The sequence below is a fragment of the Dasypus novemcinctus genome, chromosome 1 (genome assembly GCF_030445035.2).
Source record: "Dasypus novemcinctus isolate mDasNov1 chromosome 1, mDasNov1.1.hap2, whole genome shotgun sequence".
Lineage (NCBI taxonomy): Eukaryota > Metazoa > Chordata > Mammalia > Cingulata > Dasypodidae > Dasypus > Dasypus novemcinctus.
This window is the reverse complement of record NC_080673.1, coordinates 34,981,750-35,009,644: the sequence shown is the minus strand read 5'-3', so window position 1 is coordinate 35,009,644 and position 27,895 is coordinate 34,981,750. Positions and strand designations below refer to the sequence as shown.

Genomic DNA, 27,895 nt, shown 5'->3' with positions numbered 1-27,895 from the left:
TTTTTTTCTAGCCATTCACTTTCCACCTCCTTGAATCCCTGGATATAAGATGTGTTTCTTTGCAGACAGCATATAGATGGGCCTTATTTCCTTATCCATGACATCATAGAATTCTCATAGTAATGTGGGCAGGCAGAGTCAATAAGGATTTGGCGATTTAGTTATTATAATAATTGTTTAATACATATAATATTTCTAAAATTTTCAAATCCAATTTACTCAGTTTAGGTTTTATTTCCTATTCAGTGATCCTAGATTTTACTGCGAGAATTACATTGGAAATGAACAGATTGTTCCATAAGAAAGCTAAAGCTTTTTCCTCTAGGAAAGTAAAAATACACATGTAAGTGAGGCAGATACAGCCTGATGTAATGTTTTTTGTTGTCACATACTTTTTATTAGTATCCCTTTTTTACCAATTTTATTGAAATGTATTACTAAACCATACAATCCATCTAAAATGTACAATCAGTGGCATTTGGTATAATCACAGAGTTGTGCATTCATCACTGTAAGCTTTATTAGAGCATTTTCACTATTCCAGAAAGAAACCCCCTTTCCCTTGGTAGTCACCATTCAATCCCTCTATCCTTCCCTGCCATACGTAACTGCTAACCTATGTATGTCTTTATCGGTTCATTTGTATTCATATTTTATATAGATGAAGTCAAACAATGGGCGGTACTTTGAGTCTAATATCTTTCACTCAGCATACTTCCCTTTTTTTACCATTGGTGAGCAGATATTAATATATTACTACCACATGAGGGTTTGCAATGCTATATAGTCCCATGTTTTATATTTTATCTTTCCTTTTAGTGATATACAAGACTTAGACTTTCCTTTTAAACCACTATCATACCCAAATATTAGTGCTGCTAATTACAAACATTATCATGTAATTGCAACATTTCTATCCATTTCCAAACATTTACAAACTTCTTACCAATCTGCACAGATTAACCCTCAGCTTTCCATTCTCTATCCTTATTCTGTTTTCTGGTGACCTATATTACAGCTATTAACTTGATGAGTTTGCTCATTATATTTACTTCATAGCAATGAAGTCATACAATAGTCATCCTTTTGTCTCTGCTTTGCTTCACTGAACATAATGTCCTCCAGGTTCATCCATATTGTCATATGCATCACGACTTCATTTTTTCTTACAGCTGAATAATATTCCATTATATGTATATACCACAATTTGTTTATCTATTCATTGGTTGATGGACACCTAGGTTGTTTCCATCTTTTGGCAATTGTGATTATAATGCTGCTATGAACATTGTTGTGTAGCTGTCTGTTCACGTCCCTACTCTCAGTTCTCCTGGGTATATAACTTCCATTGCTAGGGCGCATGGTAGATCGATATTTAGTTTCTTTAGGAATTACCAAATAATGTTGCTCAGTGGTTGTACCATTCTACATTCCCACCAAAATCCCTATTTCTGCACATCCTGTCTAACATTTGTAGTTTTCTTTTTTTCCTTTTTTTAAATTTGGCCATTCTGATAGGTGTGAAATGATACCTCATTATAGTTTTGATTTGCATTTCCCTAATAGCTAGTGATGTTGACCATCTTTTTATGTGTTTTTTCACCATCTGTATTTCTTCTTTGGAAAAATACCTATTCAAATTTTTGCCTATTTTTTTAAATCCCCCCTCCTTGTGGCTTTTTGTGTACTGTCTCCTCTCTGTGCCCATTCATTGTGTGTTCTTCTGTGTCTGTACTTATTTTTTTCTTTATTTCCCCTTCCCCCCTTGTGGCTTGCTTGCTGTCTGCTCTGTGTGTCCATCGTTGCACTCTTCTGCATTTTTTGCTTGTCTCCCTTTTTGCTGTGTTACCTTGCTGAGTCAGCTCTGTGTGGCGCTTGCTGGCCAGGCAGCACTCTGTTGCGCTTGCAGGCTGGGCAGCTCTCCGCAGCGTGCAGGTGAGCCTGCTTTCACAAGGAGGCCCCAGGACGTGAACCCATGGCCTCCCATATGGTAGATGGGAGCCCAACTGATTTAGCCACAGAGGCTTCCCTTTTGCCTATTTTTAAATAAGATCATTTAACCTTTTATATTTTATTTGTAAGATCTCTTTATATATCGTGGATATTAAACCCTTGTTGGGTATGTGATTTCCAAATGTTTTCTCCCATTGAGTAAGCTGCTTTTTCATGTTTTTGCGAGTTTTTTGAGGTGCAATTTTGAGGATGTTCAGTTTGTCTATTTTTTCTTTTGTTATTTATGCTTTGGGTGTGGGGTCTAAGAACCCACTTCCTACCACCAAATCTTGAAGATGCTTTTCTACATCTACATTGTCTTCTAGGAGTTTTATAGTCCTGAGTTTTGTGTCCATGTCTTTGTTCCATTTTTAGTTGATTCTTATATAGGGAGTGAGATAGGGGTCCTCTTTCATTCTGTTGCTTATAGATATCCAGTTCTCCCAGCCCCATTTGTTGAATAGACACTTCTGTCTATTCAGACAGAATGGATTTGTAGGTTTGTCAAAATCAGTTGACTGTAGAGCAAGATAGTGGCAGAGTAAGGAGCTCCTAGAGTTAGCTTCTGCTACAGAGCAGTTAGTAAACACCCAGAACTCTCTGGAGCTAGCTGAAGCACCTCTCTGGGGGCTTCAGGAGACCAGAAGAGCATCCTGCAACATCCTTGAAGGACTGGAAGGAGGAGACTGCCCATTTGCAGAGAAGATTCATAAGTAGAGCACTCCATGCCATGGAGGCCAGTGCCCATCCTCCATGGAAGACACAAGCCACTATCAGGAGCTGTTCTGCAGCTGGAATTGAAAGCTCCACTTTCCAGAAACAGGGGAGGAAGAGAAGGTTGGGCACCAACTTCAGCTACTGATGCGTAAATTCAGCGGGCTAAAGTATAATCCTGAGAACAGCTAAAGTTTGAGCCTGTCCAAGTCAGAAAGAGGCCAGTAGCCACCATCTTAACTCTGCACCTGGCACAGGGGGAAGTGGGACAGACTGAAAGTCACACTGCTGGTGGGGTCTGGCTTCTTTCCTTCAGATCAGACTGCAGATCTAGCCTAGGCTGCAGCCCCACCTCTGGCAGGGAGAAGCTGGGGGACCTGCACCAGCCTCTCTGTGAAATTACTGGCCAAGTCATGGAGGCTGGTGATTGTCCTACTTTGGCAGCACAAGCAGTGCAGGAGCTATTCTGTGGCTGGAATTGGAAGCGCCATTTCCCAAAAACAGGGGAGGAGGAGACTGTTGGCCAAGGATTTTGGCTACTGATTAGTAGACTTGGCTGGCTAAGGTAGAACCCTAGGAACAACTAGGGTGTGAATCTGTCCGAGTCAGAAAGAGGCCAGTGGCCATTTTAATTCTGCCCCAGCCTGAGGGGAAGCCAGGACTGAAAATCATAGTGATGGTAGGAACCAGTTTCTTTCACCCACATCTGCCTGCAGCCCTAGGCTAGGCTTTAGCCCCACCTCTGGCAGGGAGGAGGCTTGCAGGCCCTGCACCAGCCTATCCAGATACCTTTGGCTGGCACAGACTGAATAATTAGAAATCTACCAGGGCAACTGTGGTCATTTCAGACCCACACTGCATAGATTGCTGCTCACACCGGCAACTCCATCCCTGCCCCAGGCAGGAGAGAAAGGGTCATGAAACCTCATCAGTCTCTCTGGACAACTATAGTCTAGGCCTGCATGACAGCAGTGACTCTGTCCTACCCCTAGCAAAGGAGAAAGTTGGGAGAAGCTTCTTTAGTTCTTGGGGCAATGAAGGTAGCTTGAGCCTCCACAGCTTATAGCACCAACTACATCTTTGGCTTCTACGGTACAACCAGCAAGGGAGAAAGGGCAGAAAGCTGTAAACTAAAGACAAAAACTGCACCCAGAATAAATACTCTAGTAAGCCAGATGCCAAGACAGCAACATAAAAATTACAATCCACACCAAGAAACTGGAAGGTATGTTCCAGTTAAAGGAACAAGATAAGCCTCCTTATGAGCTAAAGGAGTTTAGACAAGTAATCATAGATATTCAAACAAATCTCCTTAATAAATTCAATGAGATGGCTAAAGAGATTAAGGGTATTAAGATGCCATTGGATGAGCACAAAGAGGAATTTGAAAGCATACATAGAAAAACAGCAGATGTCATGGGAATGAAAGGCACAATAAATGAAATTTAAAAAACATTGGAATCATATAATAGCAGATGTGGAGAGGCAGAGGAAAGAATTGGTGAGCTTGAAAAAGTGGCCTCTGAAAGTGAACATACAAAAGAACAGATAAAGAAAAGAGTGGAAAAAATTGAACAAGGTCTCAGGGAACTTAAAGACAGCAAAAAACATGCAAACATACATGTCATGGGTGTCCCAGAAGAAGATAAGGGAAGAGGGGCAGAAGGAATATTTGGAGAAATAATGGTAGAAAATTTTCCAACCCTATTGAAGGATATAGATATCCATGCCCAAGAAGCACAATGTACTCCCATCTGAAAAAATCCAAATAGACCAACTCCAAGACACATATTAATCAGAATGTCAAATGCCAAAGACAAAGTGGGAATTCTGAGAAAAGCAGAAGAAAAGCAATGCATAACATATATGGGCTACCCAATAAGATTAAGTTCCGATCTCAACAGAAATCATGGAAGCAAGAAGACAATGGTATGATATATTTAAGATACTACAAGAGAAAAACTTTCAGCCAAGAATCTTATATCTGGCAAGATTGCCTTTCAAAAATGAGGGTGAGTTTAGAATATTCACAGATAACCAGAAACTGAGAATTTCTAACCAAGAGACCAGAATTTCAGGAAATGCTAAAGAGTGTGCTAGAGCCTGAAAAGAAAAGACAAGAGAGAAAGGCCTGGAAGGGAGTCTAGAGGTGAAGATTATATCAATAAAAGTAAACAAAAGTGTCAAAAGAGTGGGGAAAATAAAATATGACAGATAAAATTAAAATAGGAATAAACTTAACCAATAATGTAAAACACTTGTATTCAGACAACTGTAACTCAATGTTAAAAGAAATCATAAAGGGCCTAAGTAACTGGAAGAACATTCCATGCTAATAGATTGGAAGGCTAAATATCATAAAGATGACAATTGTACTCAAATTGATACAGATTCAATGCAATCCTCATAAAGATTCCACCAGCATTTTTAAAAAATTGAAAACATGATCATTAAATTTATTTGAATGGTTAAGGGGTCCTGAATAGGCAGAAACATCTTAAAAAGGGAAAGTGAATTCTCATCTCCAGATTTAAATTATATTACCTAGGTATAGTGGTAAAAACAGCATTGTACTTTAAAAAAATTAGTTGACTGTAGAGGTAAGGGTCTATTTTTGAGCTCTCAATCTTTCAGCCACTAATTGCTGCTTTGACGATTGTAGATTTGTAATATGCTTTAAAGTCAAGCATTATGGCTTTAAAGTCCTCAGACTTCACTTTTCTTTTAGGATGTTTTTAGGTATTTGGGGCCTCTTTCCCTTCCAAATAAATTTGGTAATTGACTTTTCTATTTCTGTAAAGTAAACTGTTGGATATTTGGTTGGGATTGTGTTAACTCTATAAATCAGCTTGGGTAGAGTTGTCATCATAATGATATTTAGTCTTCTAATCCATGGATAAAGAATCTCCTTCTATTTGTTATGTCTTCTTCGATTTTTTTTTAGCACTGTTTTGTAGTTTTCTGAGTACATATCATTTACAATCCTGGTTAAAGTAATTCCTAGATATTTGAGTCCTTTTGTTGTTATTTTAAATGGAATTATTTTCTTGATATCCTACTCAGCTTGTTCAGGAGTAGTGTGTAAAAACACGACTGATTTTTGCTTGTTGGTGGTGTATCCTGCCACTCTGCTGAACTCATTTATTAGCTCTTTTGACTTTGTTTTTGATATTTCAGAATTTTCTAAAGACAGGTTCACGTATTCTGTAAACAGTGAGATTTTTCCCTTCGTTTCTAATTTGGATGCATTTTATTTCTTTTTCTTGTCTAATTGCTATAGCTAGAACTTCTAGCACTTTTTAAATAACAGCGGTGACAGTGGGCATCCTTGACTTCTTCCCAATCTTAGAGGGAAAGCTTTCAAACTTTCCTCATTGTGTCCGATGTTGGCTGTGGGTTCTTACATATATCCTGTCCTGTATCATGTTAAGACATTTTCCTTCTATTTTTATTTTTTGAAGTTTTTTCAGAAGAAAGGATGCTAGATTTGGTCCATGCATTTTCTGCATCAATTAAGATGTTCATTTTTTCCTTTCTACTTATTTATTTATTATTGTTTTATCTATTTATTTATTAATAGGTTGTATTGCATTAATTGATTTTTTTCTGTTGAGCCAACCTTGCATACCAGGAATAAAACCACTTGATCATGGTGTATAATTGTTTTAATCTGATGTTGGAATCAATTTGTAAGTATTTTGTTGAGAATTTTTGCATCTGTATTCTTTAGAAAGACTGGTCTGTAATTTTATAATCTCATAATATCTATAACTTCTTTTGGTATTAAGGTGATACTGGCTTCATAAAATGTTTTTGGGTAATTTTCCCTCCTTGTCAATGTTTGGAAGAGTTTGAACAGATGTGGTATTACATCTTCTCAAAATGCTTCGTAGAATTCACCTGTGAAGGCATCTGGCCCTGGACTTTTTTGGGGAGGAGACTTTTCATGGTTGATTGGTTTGTTGAGGTCTTGTATTTCATTTCATGTAGAGGCAATGTAGATTGCTTGTGCATTTCTGGAAATTTGTCCATTTCATCTAGTTTTTCTAGTTTGTTGGAATACAGTTTTCCATAATATTCTCTTATGATCCTTTTTATTTTTGTGGGGTCATTAATAATATCCCCATTTCATTCCTGATTTTATGTATTTGTATCTTCTTCCTTTTTTTTCATTAGTCTAGCTAAGGATTTGTCAATGTTATTGATTATCTCAAAGAACCAGCATTTGGTTTTGTTGATTCTTTCTCTACTTTTTTTGTTGTTGTTCCTAGTTTCATTTATTTCTGCTTTCATAGTTGTTATTTTTTTTCCCCCCGCTTGATTTGGAATTAGTTTGCTGCTCTTTTTCTAGTTCCTGCAGGTTTTCAGTAAGGTCTTTGATTTTAGCTCTTTCTTCCTATATAATACAGATATTTAGGACTATAAATATCCCTCTCAGCACTGCCTACATTGCATCCTATAAGTCTTGATAATTTTTGTTCTCATATTCATTTGTCTTGAGATATTTACTAATTTTCTTGCAAGTTATTCTTTGACCCACAGATTATAAGAGTTTGTTGTTTAGCAACCCCCTTTTTGCCTATTATTGATATCCAGCCTCATTCCATTATGATCTGAAAAGATGCTTTGTATAATTTCAATATTTTTAAATTTATGGAGACCTCTTCTGTGATCCAACATGTGTTCTATCATTTAGAAAGATACACAGACACTTGAGAAGAGTGTATAACCTAGATTTGGGGTGCAGCATTCTGTATATGTCAAGTCTAGCTCATGATCATTTTGTTCAGGTTCTCTGTTTCCTTATTGATCTTCTATCTAGTGGATCCAGACATCATCTATTGATGTTAAAGTCTCCAGCTATTACATTTGGATGTTTATTTCCGCTTTCAGTTTTGCCAGAGTTTGCCTTATCTATCTTGGGGTACTGGTTAGGTGCATAGATATTTATGATTGTTATTTATTCCTTGTGAATGGCTCAGACTTTTTTATCCATTCTATTAGCCCATGTCTTTCCATTGATTGGGGAGTTTACTCTATTAACATTCAATGTTATTACTATAAAAGCATTACCTACTTTGTCCATTTTATCCTTTGGCTTTCATATATCATGTCTTATTTTTTGTCTGTCTTTTAACCCTTTTGGGTACCCTCTCTGATTATCTTCATTTCTACACTCTCCTCCAAACCTAGCTCTCCTGTTTTTTCATTCCAGGCTGCAGAAAACCCTATAGGGACCCCTGTAGAGCTAGACTCTTGTTTACTAGCTCTCTTAGTTTCTGTTATCTGTGACTATTTTAAACACAACCTCATTTTTGAAGGACAGTTTTGCCTGATAAAGAAAAGAATTTGGTTGGCAGTTTTTCTCTTTCTATGTCTTAAAAGTATCATACCAGTGCCATTTTATCTTCATGGCTTCTAATGAGAAATCCACACTAAGTCTTAGTAGACATCTCTTTTATGTAATGGATTGGTTTTTCTCTTGCTGCTTTCAGAATCTCTCTTTATCTTTGGTATTTGATGTTCTGAACTGTACGTGACTTGGCATAAGTTTATTCAGGTTTATTCTGTTTGGAGTACATTATGCTTCTTGGATATATAAATTCATGTCTTTCATGAGAGCTGGAAAAATTGTAGCCATTATTTCCTCAAATACTCTTTGTTCCCTGTTTCCCGTCTCTTCTCCTCTTGGAGAAGAGACATGACACATATATTGATGTGCTTCATGCTATCATTCAATTTTTTGAGCCCTTGCTCAATTTTTTTCCCAGTATTTTCTCTATCCTGTCTTTTCTATTTCAGCTGTTCTGCTTTCTAGTTCACTGATTCTTTCTTCTGCCATTTCAATGTTGTATGCCTCTAATATAGATTTATTCTTATCCATTGAGTCTTTCATTCCCCAAAACTGTTATTTTTCTATTCAAGCTTTCAAAGTCTTCTTTGTGCTTCCCCAGTGTCTTCTTAATGTCCCTTATCTTTTTAACCATTCTTTCCTTCACCTTTTTAAATTGATATTAGAGATTTGTATGAACATTCTTGATTAGTTGTTTCAAATCTTGTGTTGCATCTGGCATTTTGATTTGTTCCTTTCCCTGGGCCATATCTTCATGTTTCCATGTATATATTGCAATTTTTGCTGATAGTTAACTGCTCAACAGTGTCAACAATAAGTTGCAGATAATTTTCCAAGGGCCTTGGGGAGGGAGGCCGTCAAGGCACCAAAAAGGCATTTATTTATTTATTTTCCTCTGGCCTTTCCTGGCCTGCCGTTAGATGGCATTATTTGGCAAACATCTCCACTCAAACCCTAGGGGGAAAATGTGTTCACAGGAACCCTGCCCAGGTGGGCAGTTCAGTAGCAATATCTGGGAGAGTTTCTCCTCAGAATAGTTTATTTTCAACCCAAGCCTCACAATTTAAGCTTCCTGATTGGAAGCCACACTCCTCCCTCAGCCACACCCTCTTCCCTTTTTACACCAAGGAAAGAGATTTGTGGCAGCAACCAATCCAGGTCAATAAGGAGAGTGTTCAGGAAGGCAGGTTATCTTTAACTCTCTGCCAGTTCCTGGGTGAACACAATGGCATGGCCATGTCCATCTGGGAAAGGTGGGACACGTGGGACACAGTGGACTAAATTTGCTGGTGAGAAGCTAGATCTACAGTAGGCTGTGTGTCCCTTCCTTTCCTGGGGAAGTGAATCCCTGAAGCTCACTCAGTCTGTAACAGCAGGCCAAGGCCTGGAGGACCCATCACTGTCTGATCCAAGAGTGGGGATTGAGCACCAAAAGTCACAGAGGCCTGAGTTACTCATGGATCCTCTCTGCAAGGACTTCTTTTCTTTGCCCCTCTCTCTCGTGGGTGCTGCCCAGCCTTCCCCTGGTCTTCTGAATCCTAGAACTATTGATCCAGACGGTTTCTGCCTATCCTCTAGCTATTTCTCTGGGAGAGAAGTGACTCCTGTACCTCTCTAATCCTCCAGTTTGCTGGACGTCTATTTAGTTTTTAGTGATTGTAATTACTTCAAGGCAGAAAGCATAGCTTATTGACATTCTCTTAGGGTAAAAATATTGGTTATTTCCAGTTTTTGCATATTACCACTAAATCTGAAATTAACATTTTTTTTGCATGAAAACTCTTTGTAATTTAGAAATTTTTCTTATGGTAGTTTCCCAGAAATGGAATTTTGGATGCAGGAATATAAACTGCTGTATTATTTTTCTAGGGCTGCTGTAATAAATTACCACAAACTTGATGGCTTGAAACAACAGATATTTATTCTCTCACAGTTATGGAGTCCAAAATCAAAGTATCAGCAGGGCCATGTTCTCCATTATGTTTCTTAGTAAGAATACTTTGCCCCTTTCTAGGTTCTGGTTGTGGCCACCTTAGTATCCCATGGCTTCTAGCTGCATAACTCTAGTCTCTTCCTCCATCTTCACATGGCTCTCTTTCCACTCCTCCCAAATCTCATTCTCTTTGTCCTTTCTCTTCTTAAGAAAATATTAGTCATGTTTGATTAGAGGCCCATCCTACTCCAGGATGACCTCATCTTAATTAATTAGATCTGTAAGGACCCTATTTCCAAATAAAGGTACTTCAGAATGTGGAGGAACTGGGGGTTAGGACATCAGCATATCTTTTTGGGGAACACAATTCAACCAGTAACAGCTGCCTAAATGGAACTGCAACATATCATCTTTTGCAGAAGTTCTTGTCTCTACAGTTTAAAGGAAAAGATTGCAGATTTAAAAAGAAATGGTAATGGATTTTATTTGGACCTTCTTTGAAGTGCCTCTGGGAAACTGAAGTGCAACCAAACAGGAGTTAATTAGATATGTAGGGAAGTACTGAGACAAAGGCCTGCAGTGACATTGCTTAACTGGAATCATATGAGAAGAAATTTTAGAAAGAAAAGTTAAAGATAAATCTGAATATCTTATCACATTTACAGCACTCAATCACAGCACACAAAGCCTCACAATCATCTTCTCTTTCTCTTCTTTCTTCCTCCCAAGTATCCCATCAAATTTGATTCTTTTATAAGATAAATGAAAGCAATTCAACTAAACTAATTCATGCACAGTTTAAATGACTGATAAAATCACCCTGCCATTTTTAGCATTAAAAAAAAAATAGAGACTTAGATTTTCAGGCAGAATGAGGAGGGAAATTCATACTACATAAATGATTCTCATTTGCCTTACTGTAAGACCTTCCATATTTTAAAAAAAATTGACCTGAAATAAGACAGACATCTGTCTAACATAATTGTAGCTCATAATAATACAATAGAAAATATGTTACAATTATCTGTTTAAATATACTTTTTTCCACTGGACTAGGAGAGAATGTGACTTCCATATGGAGAAGGATCATGTCAAGATCTCTGACTCTGACCTTCCTTCCTTTCTTGCTTCATATTAAGCACCTTTAGTGTGCCTGGCTCTGCCCTGTGCTCTGAGAATTCACTGGTGACAGTTAAGTTCTCTACTATCCTGGAGCAAATATTCCAGTAGAGAGGAGAGGTCATGTAGACAAATAAAGAATGCATGGATAAGATAACCAGATACTGGTAGAGTCTATGAAGAAAATAAACAAGGTCATGTAAAGGAGAGTGTGGGTTGACTTGGCAGGAAAGACATGATGGAGGAGGTAATGTTTATGCACAAGGGTGGTGTATTTACAGCCATGGATTGAATGAACTCATTTAGGGGGAGGAAGAGTGGGTTGATATGGGATTAGCCAATTTAGGAAATTCCTCTCCAGGAATTTTCCTGTGAAGGCAACAGAAAAATGGGGTGGAAATTGGAAGCTGTGAGTCTAAGAAGCAGTCTCTGTGTGTGTATGTATGTATTTAATTAGATGAGAGATATTAGAGCAGTTAGGTTGCTGATAGACATGATCCAGTAGAGAGAGAAAACATGCTGATGCAAAACCTTGAGGGTATAATTGCAGGAACAATGTTCCTAAGAAGATTAGAGGAATGGGATGAATGCACAGCAGGAGAGGTCATCTGAGGTAGGAGCATGACCTCCTCTTGTGACGACACAGGAGGGAAAGAAGGGATCTGGGGAGTTTGGTAGTTTATGGCTGAAAGATAAGGGCATTCTTGTCTGATGATTTCTATTTTCTTGGTGTCATGTAAGGCAAGATAATCAGCTGAAATGTAAAGGAAGGGAAATGTGAGAATGTGTTGGCTTTTAAGAACAGTAAAGGAGATATGAAGTACTCATTTTTGAGAGTGGAATCATTGATTTATTTAGGAATGGAGGAGATTGCTGGAAATACTGCATATCTATTTTGAATTTGTGGTCAAGAGTTTAGAATTCCACAAATGACTGTGGTATTGCCCCCTCCCGAGTCCACTATATTTTTAATACCCACAGACTGAGAAATACTCAGTGATGGAAATTTCCTCAGCAGTCAGTGAAATTTTTATGTTAAGCTGTAATTTATCATTCACAACAACAGCATCATACACTTGATAGATAGTAGTATATATACACGTGTGTATACATACCCATTTGGCCACCAGCAATGCTTGATATACAGAGGTTTTTGTTATTATTATTTTTTCCCTCTGCATGGCCCCCAGTTCCTGTTTGAATTCTGCCATCCCTCTGGAATCTGAATATCATAAATTTGGAACCAGTGTTATTACAGTGTGTTGAAGCATGAGGAGAGTATTGAAATTACAAAGTTGGTATTTCTTCTCCTATTAGCAGAATCACCTGCTAATTAACCTAGGGGGATTTATAAACCAAAGAAATGCTCCTAGAACCGTTGCAGGTCATCATGAGCATTGCCAGGGGTAAATGAGAGCCTAGGGATACTTAAACTGGTCAGTATTCTTTCCACATTGCCAAAATGAAACCCTCATTAGGCAGTGAAGAACTATTTATTTAGTAATTTGGTAATTTCATAGCAGTCCATAAATTGATACCCTAATGAGAAACTTGGTAGAACAAATATCAATGCAATTATTATGAAAAGGACCTACCTCGAAATAGCTGAGATGATAGCATAATAGGAAATGTTTAGAATCAGGAGCACATTTCCTAATCCCACTATTCAATTTATCTCACACTCTTAGGTTTCTAGAGTCAGAAATTGTCATTACATTCCCGGGCTTTTATACAGCATTCTAATGGTTGCTGCAGTCTTGATTGCCAGTGTACTGTGTGACCTTTTACATTTCCTCCCATTCTTATGAAATGTATATAATCCTTTTCAGTATACTTCTGCTCTGACCTATGATGCTGTTCAAGTGATGACTGAAGCTTTCCGCAACCTTCGGAAGCAGAGAATTGAAATCTCCCGAAGGGGAAATGCTGGAGACTGTCTGGCAAACCCAGCCGTTCCCTGGGGACAAGGTGTAGAAATAGAAAGGGCCCTTAAACAGGTCAGTCCCTCAAAATCATTCTTTGCGTGACTTAGTCATACTTGTTTTATTCCTTATGTTTAATATACAGGGAATTTTATTTCTTCACTACACAAAGGTAGGTTGAAAAGTAACAAGAAACCTCATAAATTTCGTTTTCTTGACCTGAGCCCCATTTGTGTCTTAAGTTGAAGTAAATTTATAACCATACTCCTTTCCCATTTCCTCATTAGGTTCAAGTTGAAGGTCTCTCAGGAAATATAAAGTTTGACCAGAATGGGAAAAGAATAAATTATACAATTAACATCATGGAGCTCAAAACAAATGGGCCCCGGAAGGTAAATTCTTTATGTTTTATAGTCAGTTCTCTCTATGTGAGGAGGTGTGTTAGCTAAATTTTGCAAGGAGTCCTGGAGATGGGTAGTCCCATAGATAGAGTTTAAAGACTTCCAGAAAAAGATATAATTAAAATTTTTTTTCTAAATTATACCTATTTATTTCTGATAATTGTCCCTGAAAAGTAATTTACTTTAAAATAAATGTAAGTAGTGCTGTTGTACTTCTCTAAAATGTACAGGTTAGAGAAGAATGAGAAAAAAAGAACTGCTGTTGAGGAAGTTTATGGTTCAGAAGTCAAAAACTAGGCCCAAATATGCATGTAACTGTTAAATTCACCATCTCCATGTTAACTGTTATGGCCATTATGCTGTGGTTTTGATTTTACTTCTATTTCCATATGAATACTCCCAAACAAATGAGACTTGGAGTATAAGAAAAATGAACATAAAGAGACAAGCCATATATAAAATTTATTTTGTTTTTATAGTTTCTTTCTATTCCTATTAGATTCACATACGTAAAAAACAAATTTCTGTTTAGAAAAACCCCAGTTGCTTTGGCTGTCATCTTGGATTCAGATGTAGATTTGAAAAAATTAAGTGTTTTGCTAATCAAAAGGTCACTTATCTATGTGCCTACCTGCTACAACCTTTTTCAGATTGGTTACTGGAGTGAAGTGGACAAAATGGTGGTTACTCTTACTGAACTCCCTTCTGGAAATGACACTTCTGGGCTTGAGAACAAGACTGTTGTTGTCACTACAATTTTGGTAATTAGTTACAAATGCTTATGCTTTACTCTATTTTTCTCTTATGAAAAAATAATCGGCCCAGTACAGTTTATGTTGATAATTGAGGGTACCTCAAAACTAGAATAAGTATTTACTGCATATTTGCAGTGGACTACACCAACTCCAGCAAAAGCATTCACAATTTTCCTTTGCTCCTACAAGACCACAGTTTAGCTTAACAGATCATTCATATCCAGGCACACAACAGGGGACCAATTGAGGAGAGAATTGAAGGGCATTTTTCACATTTCCTCAGGTGCTCCACCTCTCTATTCCCATACAACTCCAGATAAACCTTTATAGTTAATTCATTACACAGTTTAATAATGCTGTCAACTTCTCTTTCTTCACACTAAAAGGTGAACTCCTTAAAAACAAGGATGAACTCTCTTCATGATACTCCAAGTTGCTAAAGAGTGCTTGGCATATAGCTACTGCAAAATAAGTGTGTATCAAATGCATGATGTAAAATTTGAATCTTGAATATCTGTGCTTTGGATAAATGCAAGAGAGATGTGAATCATCATGACACAATGGTGGAGAAAAGAAATGGAGAAAATGTGATTGACTAATAGGGCATGTGGTTAAGACAAAACAATTTTTGTGTTTTGTTTTGCAAAGCGAAATACTAAGCAGTGATTAAGTATAAGTAGACTATTAAGGGATTTGGATAAAAAGATTGGTAAGCACTTGGAAATATATTACGTGCAAATTAGACATTTGAGGATATTTGCCTTAATCATCTAAGGTTGTTGACATTGATAGGTGCTATCTCACTGAGACACCAAATACCTTTGGAGATACTTTCCAATGGAGAATATTAGCTGTGTTGGATCATTTTTCCATACCTCCTCTTCCTTATGCTTACAAGTGTAGTTACTACCTAGCCACCCTTGAAGCATCATTCTAGGACATTACACCTCTTAGATGAAGTGGGACCAGAAGCCTGAGGAGATAAAATCAGCACATCACCATGGCATTGATTTTATCATTATCCTTGGGCCAGCAGTGTCACAGAGTTTTGGGTGAATGATGATTCTTGAGTTATTGCTTTAATGTAGCATGTTTCCTCTCTAAGCCCTTGGAATTATAAAAATATGACAAAGGAACATGCCATCAATTTGAGCTATGCAGTATCTTATTTACTCTGGTATGGCTAGGTTCAAACCATTTTAGTGAAATATACTGATAGACACTTGAGGACTTTCTTTGTAAGCATTATGCTTACATTTCCTCCTAATGTCCATTATATGTATTCCATCATGTCTCCACCTAACAGATAATTATTAAATCAGAAGATTAGACTCAATGACAGTGTGTGATTAACACAGCTATTTTAATCAGCTACAGCATTGTCTTTCCATATAGGAATCCCCATACGTTATGATGAAGAAAAATCATGAAATGCTTGAAGGCAACGAGCGCTATGAGGGCTACTGTGTTGACTTGGCTGCAGAAATTGCCAAACATTGTGGGTTCAAGTACAAGTTGACAATCGTTGGGGATGGCAAGTATGGGGCCAGGGATGCAGACACGAAAATTTGGAATGGGATGGTTGGAGAACTTGTATATGGGGTAAGTATAGCTCTTCTCATAGACAAAGTCATTAAATTTAAACTGTTGTTGACAGAATGCCTCTCCTTCCTGCAAAGTACCAATGTCCAATGTTGCTTGTTTCCCAGATTACTCTAGGAATGCTATCCTTTTTCCTTGTGAACATTTGAAAGATTAGAGGCTGAAGCCAGAAATAAACATGCAAGTTACTTTAGACAGTAAAGATCTGCATTTCTTCTTCCTTAAAACATATGAGCCATAGATATTGTTCACAGGCTACTGAAGTCATAGATACAGTGGAGAGATGTAACTATCATCGTCAAGCCACATGGGTATACTGTATTTATTAAAAAAAAAAAAGAGCTACTTGTGGAATAATTGCTTTTTTTGTTCATTCTTTATGGGGTCTCTGCCAGGGAAATAACTGTTGTCATTTCCCTGACTTCCTTTTCTTCCTAATATCTAATGATGTAATCATTATTCCTTCCTGATCATGACTCCAGGTACTATTACCTTCCTTTGTTTCCCTTACAGAAAGCTGATATTGCAATTGCTCCATTAACTATAACCCTTGTGAGAGAAGAGGTGATTGACTTCTCAAAGCCCTTTATGAGCCTCGGGATATCTATCATGATCAAGAAGCCTCAGAAGTCCAAACCAGGAGTGTTTTCATTTCTTGATCCTTTAGCCTATGAGATCTGGATGTGCATTGTTTTTGCCTACATTGGGGTCAGTGTAGTTTTATTCCTGGTCAGCAGATTTAGCCCCTACGAGTGGCACACTGAGGAGTTTGAAGATGGAAGAGAAACACAAAGTAGTGAATCAACTAATGAATTTGGGATTTTTAATAGTCTCTGGTTTTCCTTGGGTGCCTTTATGCAGCAAGGATGCGATATTTCGCCAAGGTTGGTTACTCACCTGCTTCAACTTTGTGCATTTTAGGTCTCAAGTGGATATTCATGGTGTTTATAAATTCACACCTGAGAAGTAGCCAACTGCCGACTACTTGTCCTGGAAGTTTAAGACTCCTAAAAGGACATTCTCTTACCATCGGCAAAAGGCTGTGAAATATCTGAGCAATGTTCTTTGAATGTTGACCATATATTTCCTCGATGAAATTATACACACCTTGGAGAGGCTATAAAATGCATAAGGTTCCTATCATTCCATGCCTTCTTGGAGGGGTACCGTGTTTTTGCTGCATATTCTCATTTTACAGTCATCTGTGTGTTAATACACAGGCCTGTATATGGGAAAATGGGCAACATTATTTATTAATTGGAAAAAACAACAACTTGTTAAACAAAACTTCATTGGCACACATCCCATGTCTTTTACTTTCCAATTATTAACCTATGGAAATGGTATGGGAGAGGTATCATGAAATTTATTTTTTTCAAGTTTAGGTTGCTGGATTAAAAGGAAAGTATGATAACATTGTCCAAATATCTAGAAATACATGATAATGTACTAGTGATGGCTGATTCATTACAAAAGTTTGGGCCATATTAAATGGTATAATATACTCACATCATGCACTAAATTCATACATGTCTATCATCATTATATGTTAATCACTGCACTAGAATTCCTGATTGGAATGCATTTATCACAACACAAAACACATTCTGCCTTGCTTGTGTTATATACATGGATAAGATTGATAGCCATGTCTTGCTCTTCCCTTCAGAGGAATAAATCATACTCTGTCTAGCATGAATGCTACATTTAGAGCCTAAATGATAGCCACTCTACTGGTAAATTATAATTTGAGCTCAATTACCCCCTTTTGACTCTATGGGATATCATAATAATTAGCAAAAAAGGTGCCTTTCCTAATACTAGTTCATTATATTGTTATTTTTTAAGCAATTGTGGAGATAAGTGATTGATTTCAAAAAGCAAAATGATAAGCTCAAATATTTGGAGGTATTGGGAAATGGATATAGCTCAGCGGATGAGCACTGATTTCCCACATATGAGGTCCTGGGCTCAATTCCTTGTACCTCTTTAAAAAAAAAAAAGGAGATATCTTTTCAGTCTTTTCAGTATGTTCCAAACTAAGATAAAAGAAACATGCTGCAGGCAGAAATGATCAGTGCCTTAATTTTGGGACAGTTGGGCACTTTTAAAAAATAAATTATATTAATCTATAAGATTGTGGTTCCATCAGATTCCTTGTGGCTTCTCTGATACTACGTTGAATCAGAAATAGGCCAATGCTATTTATATGACATATGAATATCTCGTTATACTGACCTCTGTCAAAATATATAAAATTCTTAGTTTCATCTCTATAATTTATCTGCTTTAATTTAAAGACTGAAAGAAACATTTCTAAAACAATTGGTTAAAGTTAACCAAGTTGAGGACTCAGAGAGCATTCTGCTCCATAAAATACTGATGAAATGGTTCACCATGGCAATATAATGTCACCCTGGTCCTGAGTTGCAAGTCATTTATTCTGGGGAACATAAACTTTGATCTGCACGTTGGATAAGTAGGAAGAAGTATATGGGGTTCATCAAGAAATAGGACATATTGACCATTTCCCATAGATAGACACTGGGGTCTGTTTGCCCTGCCCCCTCTAAATCCTGGCACTGCAGGTGATTGTTTTGGTATCCTGTGCTTGTCAAGGAGTGGGAAACACAGTGCGCATAGCAGCTGAAGCACAGGGAACGCTTAACAACCCCAATGTTATCCTAGGGTTCACCATGAAATACCAAGACATAATTTTCAACAAGCTTGCTTCTTAAAACACTACCTTTTGTTTGTGTTTTTTATTTCATTCATGAGTCATGATTAACTATAATTTTACATGTATCTTTTATTTCCTTCAAGATATGTAGATAGCATTTTTTTCTTATCAATAGATTTTTGGCCTCAAAATATGAGGAATATTCAATTATTGAAAAATACTAAAGTATCCATATCTTAAACTTTCCGTGAGTGTATTTAAAAATAGAAGAAAATACACAGTATTATCAAATGTAATGATTTTTAATGAACCAAACCATTATTTCTTAGAATGCATTGAAAGCTACTCAAGTTCAGTAAAGAAGAGTAGAACAACTTATCATATTAAAAAATTATGTAAGGCACAGATAAATTTAGAGATGCTGTTTAATTTTAATTTTTTTGTACAGCAACTTCTTTTATTTATCATTTGAATGGGACAAAGTATTCATAAGAAATATCTTAAAATATTTAACAAAGAATATGGTTTACAATACAGGTTTTAATCTACTCTGGTTATTGCTTACACAAAATAGGAAAATATACTATTTCAACAACCTGAATTGGAGACTAATATTTTAAAGAATAGCCGATAGTTATAGAATTTTATGTGATTATGAGCAACTTTTTAGAGTCTTTGAATATTGGTTCTCCTATTACAAAATATCTCTTGATTTTGTGTGTTTTTTTAAACAAATCAATTTTACTGATAAATATTAATAAAGCATACAATTTATCCAGTGTACAGAGATGCTGTTTTAAATGTATTTGAAAATATTTATCTCTTTCCAAATAAAATATAATATGGAACTATATTATTACTAGTTAATAGAACACATTTAAAATTGCATTTAGAGCGATTTATTGAACTAACTGACTTGGTCATTTGCCTTAAATTAAATTTAGAATAATAGACAATAGAAATTTTGACAGCAATATGCTGTGAATATGATTTTTATTCTCTTGCTTGCTTGTGTTTTTTCCTTAACATCTCTAATGGAATCAAATGAATACAAAAGTACATATAATTCATAGAAATTTATTTAACATAGATTAAAAAGAAAATGATAATATATGTGCATTTGTTTTCTCCTTCTTTAGTGTAGATGTGCAAGATGAAGGTTTTATTTTTAATTACATAAAACATTTTTGGCTGTCATCTTAAAATAAAATTGAATTTGCCCCTTTGCACAAAATTTCTCAGGAGCCCTTTCAGAAGTATTAAAATTAATAAATTTAATTTATTAAATTTAAAATGCTTTAAAATTAAGTAAATAATAAATTGCTTGATTATTTTTCACTTTTGAAAGATATGTAAGTCCATATATTTTTCTTGGTACTCATTGTGCTTTAAATCAATTGACATAGTTTACATCATTAAATCTGATTTAAGCACTGGATTTATTTAAGGACAACTTATGTTTTTATCTTGTGTTTATTTTACAGCTGGAGCAGAATGACTTATAAAAATGATTCTTAAACATATTCCAAATTAATATTCCGTGTTTGGAGTAAAAAAAAAACAATTACCATATAATCAGCTTTTATTTTAAGGGATTCAAGCAATCAAGTACTTCATCTGTCCTTCTTTTAAATAGAGGATGCATGTCATACAATTATCCCTCAATTTGTTATGGGATAAATAATGAACATTTTGGGAGTGACTGTGTCTAAGTAAGAGGTTTCCCAAATTTAAAATATATTTAATATCATTTTTCAAATGTAAGTAAGAAGTATTCTACTCTTTCTATCCCATCATATTTTATTCATTCCTTGCATATCTTAGAGACTTTGTCATAAAGGTGCTTAACTTTATTTTTATTTTTTATTGCTATTTCTCTCATTCACCTTTCAGCCAAAAAGCTTTTATCTAAAAAAATAACTTTACTATTAAGTTAGTCCTCTTTTTTTCTTGCCTGCTTAGATTATTTTACAAATATTTTACCCAACAATTTGATTTTATATCCGTGTTTCAATAAAAGGGTCATTCTTTCCTATTAATTCTCAGAAGCTTTAGTTTAGGGAATAAATTGTCAAATTTTCACGACTTGATATCTTAGAAATTTTACTCTTTCACACTAATAAGTCTAATTTTTAGACATAGCTGAACTATTGATAGCAAAGTATTATTTTATTAGATTGTTAATGATACTGAAATTCCTTATTTAAATGCATAGTATTATCTAATTTTTCAAAATAATACAGCTTATATCTATATTTATATCTGCATATCTATACTTATATATCTAGGATTTTAAAATAAATTATTAGTAATCTATTTTGAAAATGACTTGAAATGTCTTTTATGTGAGAATTTATAGTAGCTGAAATTTTATTATTTGACTATATTTCAAAGTAAGCATTTATATCTTGACAAACCTTTTAAATGTCTAATTAGTTTCCTTGTGCTTTTTTTTTCTTAAGCAGGAGGCACAAAGGAACAGGGCTATAGTATTCCACGCCCTGAAGCAATGGATTTTCATTCATTAAGAATTATAGTTTGCATTACACCTTTTTTTGCAGTACTTTTTTTTTCATTGTCTGCTCTGTACTGTATCTAATACTTATATTTTTGCACACTCAAAAACCTAATGAAGTTTTGGACCTTTTTGAGGGTTTTGGAACTTCACTGGCTAAATAAAATGAAGGGTTTCTTCAGTATTTAAAGCTATATCTGTAGTGTATACACTATCTTTTAATATTTGATTTTGTTTGTAAACATTGCTTTGAATTTTGCTAGAGTCAGTAGATTCTCACGTTCAAGGACACAGTGTTAACAAGTATTGGATGGGTTGTTTGCGCTGTGATTGCTTCTTCATGGGACCATACTATCAACTATTTGGGCATTACAACTGTGGAAGGTTTCCAGGAATTGGAAATTTTGATCTCTGTGTTGGTCATCAAATCTAGCTAATCTGTACCTCTTTGCCCAGAAATGAATGATTTTGTCTTTCATTAATTAGAAGATATATTAAATAATATAAAATGAAATATTCTCATGTAAGTCAGTATTTGCATAAAACGGCTAACTTTTAAAAAAAAATTAGGTCACTCATTTCATTTTACAAATCCATTTCATACTTGTTATTAGATCCCTCTCTGGGCGCATTGTTGGAGGCGTGTGGTGGTTCTTTACCCTCATCATAATCTCATCCTACACGGCTAATTTAGCTGCCTTCCTGACTGTAGAGAGGATGGTATCCCCCATCGAAAGTGCTGAAGATCTTTCTAAGCAAACAGAAATTGCTTACGGGACATTAGACTCCGGCTCCACTAAAGAGTTTTTTAGGGTAAGAGAGTCTGCTTTTGAAGCTTCTGATTTTGCTAAAATTTAACCTATTTTAACTCTTTCCTCCCTTGCCCCAGCCCAGTGATTGTTACAAGGTGCTATGGCAAAGTAATTTCCATCCCTGTCTCTTACTCAGTCTTTATTTCTGTCCCTATTCTTTTCTCTATCCCTGTCCCTTTCCTTATCCTTACCCATATCTGCCTATTTCCTAATTCCTAAACCAGAAGGAAAAACACACAATTACAATAAAATCATAGTTTTATTAAAGTTTTTGTTTTGGAACAAAATTGAAGCATAGGTAAGTTTAGATTACTTTTTAAATAAGAGGGTGTTCTTGGTTTTATTCTAAATAAGTATAACAGCTTTTATTTAATGTAGTTTATAGTTGAAAAACTCATAATAAAACCAGTTATGTTAATTCTGTGTCAGGAAATACATGTTCATATGTGAAAAATTGCCAGGATTTCATGGTCAATGCACTCCTGTTCCCTCGTAGATAACATGAGAAGGTTAAGTGATTGTGGGCAAAGAATGCAGTGACCCTTTTGTTTTGGTACCTTATCTCCATGGAAACCAAAGTTCCTACATAGCTAGGTTTCTTAGCTATATATTTGTTTCCCAATGTAACTTATGGTGCACCACTTGTCTCTATAAGGTTGTAGAGTTTACCTTTCCTAGAGTAATAGAGAAGTGCTGGTAAGGATTTAGGTAAACATCCATAGGCATATCACAATACTTCTGTCTGATAGACAGGACAATGAATTTTGTTTGAATTCCACGCATTATTAAATTGAAATTCAGAGAAATTTGGGAATTTACCTAAATTCAGGCAGCTAATAAGTGTACTGAGAACTTTTATTTGTAACAAAGGTTCTAATCTTCCTTGCAGAACAAGGTCTTTGGATTTACTTTACAGCTTCTATGATCAGTTTTTGGTGACATCTATGCTTGCTAATGTAATGCTAGATTTGGGGAGCAGAGAAAAAACAACAAGGTCTCCCTCATGCCCTCATCTTTAAAGCAAAAGTAATATATACATAATATATACATGAACCATTCTTTACCCGAGATGGAATCTCAGACAGGGGTTCATGTTTCCTTTCAATATAGTTTCAAAAAAATACTATGGGCTTAGGCTAGGTCTGGGTGTATACAGTGCCATTAGCAGCTTCATTGTTTATCTAGAGAAAGAAGAGTATGGACTCAAAAGTATTTAAATGCCACCTCCTACCCCCCACTATTCTGTTTATACTTTAAAGGGAACCCATTGCCAAAGTGAATAGGAACTTGTCATGTTAATTCCTCCGTTGAATTATAAGACATGGTTGAGATTCAGAAAATTATGTACAAGAAAGGTTTGTTTCTAAAAGATGAATTAGATAAAAAAAGTGCTGCTAGATTGTGAATAACTTTGAGCAATTTTTCTAACTGTATTGATGTGTGACAATTGGGTACCATGGTGATAATGAGGAAAAATCTAATTTTGCTTTTAACTCCCAAAATGTTGTTTAAGAATACAGTGGCTTTTCAGTTATATTCATCGAGTCTCACAACTTTTCACATAGAGCTAGATGTATCAGCATATGAAAATTGAATAATATATTCTCTTTTGAACAAAACAGTTTTCTTCCAGAGTGTCATTTAAAATGTATTGAACAAGATGGAGCTAATTCAGAGATAATATAAAGGGGAGATATAAGTGATTTTCCTGAATATTTTTTGTTCTTAAGTCCTAGGGTGTACTGGCATCTGTTTGCTAGCTGTAGTATGGTTGAGTTTCTAAATCCCTGGTGAAAAATGCTGCGGATAAAATTCTATTTGCTTCTATTCCTAAAATTGACAGCCACTGCCCATCTTGGCACATCTTCTCTCTCAACTACCCATTAGCCCTAGGCACTTTTTAAAAAATACTTTTTAATTACAGAAGTTGTGAACTTACGAAACAATCATGGACATGTGTAGAGTTCCTGCAGCACCCTTTCCCCACACACCACACTGTTGTGGAACATTTGTGACAGACTATGAGATAATATCATCAGACTATTACCACTAACTATGGTCCATAGTGTACATTAGCGTTAGGCACTTTTGGAGCTCCTTTTGTAAGGTAGATTCAGGACAGACTAAAATAAATCTAAATAAAACCACATTAGGAAACATAAGACATTTCTTAGAACTTTAAAGATTGGCAAATGATAAAAGTTTCTTCTTCAGCATGTGATTAGCTGTTTTTAGTCTGAGTGTATGCATAACAGACAGCCAGAGAACATAAAAGTACACTACTTGCCTTCAATTTGGGCTTCAGTGCCCTCCGTCTATATCTTCTTTCCTGGCAGACTAGGCACAATGATGATCAATTTCCCAGCTTTCACTGTGTCCTGAAAAAAAGCTTTATTCTTTTGTATTCTCTCTCTCTCTTTTTTTTTTAAGAGCCAAGATTTGTGGTGTTTTTTTTTTTTTTCTCTTTATTTTTGAAGAAGCTATAGATTATATAAATGTTACATTGACAATATAGGGGATTCCCCTAAACTCCACCCCCTTCCCCTCCCACGTGTTCCCCCATTAACAACATCTTTCATTAGTGTGTTTTATTACAATTGATGAACACATATTGAAGCAATGCTACTACCCATGGACTACAGTTTACGTTAGAGTTTACACTTTGCACCATGCGATTTTATAAGTTTTGACAAAATGTATAATGGCCTGTATCCATCTATGCAATATCATGCAGAGCAATTCCCATGTCCCAAAAGTGTCCCATGTTACACTTATTTTTCCCTCTCCCTCCACTCAGAACTTCTGGTGGCTACTGCCTTTGTATCAATGCTAAAAGTCCTTGCATTACTAGAATAATGAGTATACTTTAGTCCATAGTTGCATTCCCTTCTTATGTTCATTCTTCAGTCTTGAGGATTTGGGGATATTGATGCCTTCTCTGCTTCTGATTAGGTGGGAGCTTAGATCTCATGGGGCATAAAGATGGAACTGTCTTGCTTGCATTTGTAGTTTTTTGGGATGAACACTCTTCATCATCATCCTTGTGTTAGCTGTCCTGGGCAAATCTGATGAACTGGAGACTAGATGTTGGCCCTACTCTGCTGAGATTCAGGGCTCAACCAACATATGAATGGCTAGAAGATTTAAGCTCTGGGACATATATTTAACAGGTATAGTGCTAACTATAGGTTCAAAAAGAGGGACCAAAGAACCATGTGTAGGAAAATGATAAATGAGTCTAATTCTGATACATTGGGGAGATAGTTTATCACATATTCCAAGGTAAAGCCCACCAACAGGGTGCCAATTTCCTGGGGTAGTCTGCCCTACCTATAGTATCTAGATGCCTCTAGAGCCCCCAGGAATACCCCTGCTTGAGGCACTGTTTATGGTGGCAGTGAGACGCTTCTGAGATAAACGTTAGCCTAACTTCTGGTATGACCTTCCAATGTGCTTTGAAATCTCTTAGCCATAAAAACTAATTTATGTTTAATATTTCTCCCTTTTGGTCTAGGTCTTTTTCAAAATGTATCGCTAGTTGGTGCTTGGTAATAATCCCTTGCTGGCAGGGAGGTTCATTCTTGGAGTCATGTCTCACACCAGTAGGAAAGTAGTGAGTATATATGCTGCCTTTGGCTCAGCATAGAGCCCACATTTGAACAACGAGGAGGCTTTCAGGAGGTAACTCTTAGGCAACATATATTACTAGGCTAATTTTCAACTTTACAAGAACAAAATTCGTAAGCACAAGTATTAATATCAAAGGTCTGACATATTGGTCTGTCCTTCTCCGCTAGGCACTGCCCATGTACTCTAGAAATACTTGCTACTCTATTAGATCCAATGTAGTAGAACCCTCAGGATGTAAATTCAATATTCCTTCAGTTATTGTGGGGGTCTTACCCACCAAGACAACATCCTTTGATCACATGATCACATGTATTCCTTAGGGGCATTTCCCATGTGTACCCCTTCCCAGACATCTTCCCACCACCCACATCCTGCACCAGTGATCCTCCCCTGCCACAGTGGCAACCCTTCTGCAATCCAAAACTCTCCCAAAACTAATCCAAGAAACAAATAATAATAAGTAAAAATACAAATAAATAAATTTTAATGACTTTCATCACCATAGATCTGTTATCTTTATATATATTGACAGTTTCTTCTGTATGTTCTCTCAGTTTCTTTTTTTTTTTTCACCTCATTTTCCAAGAAGATTTAGGTTACAGAAAAGTCAGATACGAAATATAGGGGATTCCCGTATAGACCCCTTACCCCCACATCCTCCCCTACCAATAATATCCTTACATGAGTATGGTACATTTGTTGCAATTGGTGAACAAATGTAGAAGCATTGCTACTAATCATGGTCAGTGGTTTATATTATGGTTTAAATTTTGCACTGTACCCTTTTATAAGTTCTGACAAAATGTGTAATGACTGGTATCTGTCACTGAAAGATCAAGCAGAGCGATTCCAGTGGCCCCAAAATGCCCTGTTTCAGCTGTTCTTCCTTTTGATCCCCTCAGAACCTGTGACAGCTACTAAGCTTCAATTTTTCAAGAATAATGCTCAGAATTACATGCATTAATATTGAGAGCTTGACATACTAGTCTGTTTTCTTTTATTGGGCACTACCTATGCACTAGAAAGATTCTTGCCCCTCTATTTGAGAATGCAGCAGGAATCCCCAGGATGGGAGTTTAATGTTTTGTTGTGTGGGTCTCCACCTACTAAGATGACAGAATATGACACAATGAACACATTCATATTCCATAGAAGCATGCCTCAGGTTGACCCTTTTCCACATATCCCCCTTCCACTGACACCCTGCATTAGTGACCCTTCCCTATCGTATTTGTCAGAAGAACATTCCCATCATTGTGGTATCAACCACAGAACTACATACCTCCAGAGTTCATTCTTAGAGTGTAAGCTTAATGAAAACATTTCCTACTACAAGATTTCATAGATGATTCCCTGTATTATCTTCTAGGAGTTTTACGGTCTTTGCTCTTATAATTAGGTCTTTGACCCATCTTGAGTTAATTTTCATATCGGGCATAAGATGGTGATTTTCTATCATTTTTTTGGATATGGATATCCAGTTCTTCCAGAATCATTTGTTTGAAAAGGCCAGTCTGTCTCAGTTGAATGTGTTGGTGGATTTGTCAAATATCAATTGACAGTTTGATATGCAAGGATCTATATCAAACTTTCATTTCAGTTCCATTGGTTAGTATGTCTATCTTTGTACCAATGCTATGCAGTTTTGACCACTGTAGCTTTGTAGTATACTTTAAAGTCAGGTAGTGTGATTCCTCCAATTTTGTCTTTCTTTTTCAATATGTTTTTAGCTATCTGGGGTCCCTTGTCCTTCCAAATACATTTCATAATTGGCTTTTTCAATTCAGAAAAAAATTGTTTGGTAATGTTAAATCTGTAAATGAATTTGGGTAGGACAGACATCTTAATGATCTTTCATCTTCCAATCCATGAACATGGAATATTCTTCTATTTACTTAGGTCTTCTTTGATTTCCTATAACAATGTTATATAGTTTTCTGTCCTTTACCTCTTTAGTTAAGTTTATTCCTACATATTTGACTCTTTTAGTTGCTAATGTAAATGGAATTTTTTTCTTGATTTCTTCCTCAGTTTGCTTATTACTAGTTTACAGAAATACTGCTGATGTTTGTGTGTTGATCTTATATCCTGTCACTTTAATGAATTTATTTATCAGTTCTAGGAGCTTTTGTTGTACATTTTTAGTTGCTTTCTACATGTAGAATCATGTCATCTGCAAGCAGTGAAATTTTTTACTTCTTCCTTTCCAATTTAGATGCCTTTTTTTTCATTTTTCTTTCCTAAGTGTTCAAGCTAGTACTTCCAAACACAATGTTAAATAATAGAAGTGACAGTGGGCATGCTTGACTTGTTCCAGCTCTTAAAGGGAATGTCTTTAGCATTTCACCAGTGAATAGCATGTTAGCTGTGGGTTTTTCATATGTGCCCTTTATCATGTTAAGGAAGTATCCCTCTATTCCTATCTTTCAAATTGTTTTTATTGTGAAAGGGTGCTGTATCTTGTGAA

At 36.1% G+C, this 27,895-nt stretch overlaps 1 protein-coding gene across 10 annotated transcripts in view; it reads left to right on the top strand.

Annotated features, from left to right (window-relative positions):
• The window catches only part of GRIA2 (glutamate ionotropic receptor AMPA type subunit 2), a 171,236-nt gene that overhangs the window by 119,400 nt on the left and 23,941 nt on the right, over nucleotides 1-27,895 (top strand). For all 10 annotated transcript variants that reach the window (XR_011648473.1, XR_011648474.1, XR_011648472.1 and 7 more), the window contains exons 7-12: nucleotides 12,941-13,108; nucleotides 13,321-13,425; nucleotides 14,085-14,195; nucleotides 15,585-15,791; nucleotides 16,305-16,675; nucleotides 21,601-21,799. Coding sequence is in view for 5 of the 10 variants with exons in the window: in XM_071214324.1 (XP_071070425.1) it covers nucleotides 12,941-13,108; nucleotides 13,321-13,425; nucleotides 14,085-14,195; nucleotides 15,585-15,791; nucleotides 16,305-16,675; nucleotides 21,601-21,799 (1,161 nt within the window). In the remaining 5 variants the exon portion in view is untranslated. The remainder of the gene's footprint in view (nucleotides 1-12,940; nucleotides 13,109-13,320; nucleotides 13,426-14,084; nucleotides 14,196-15,584; nucleotides 15,792-16,304; nucleotides 16,676-21,600; nucleotides 21,800-27,895) is intronic.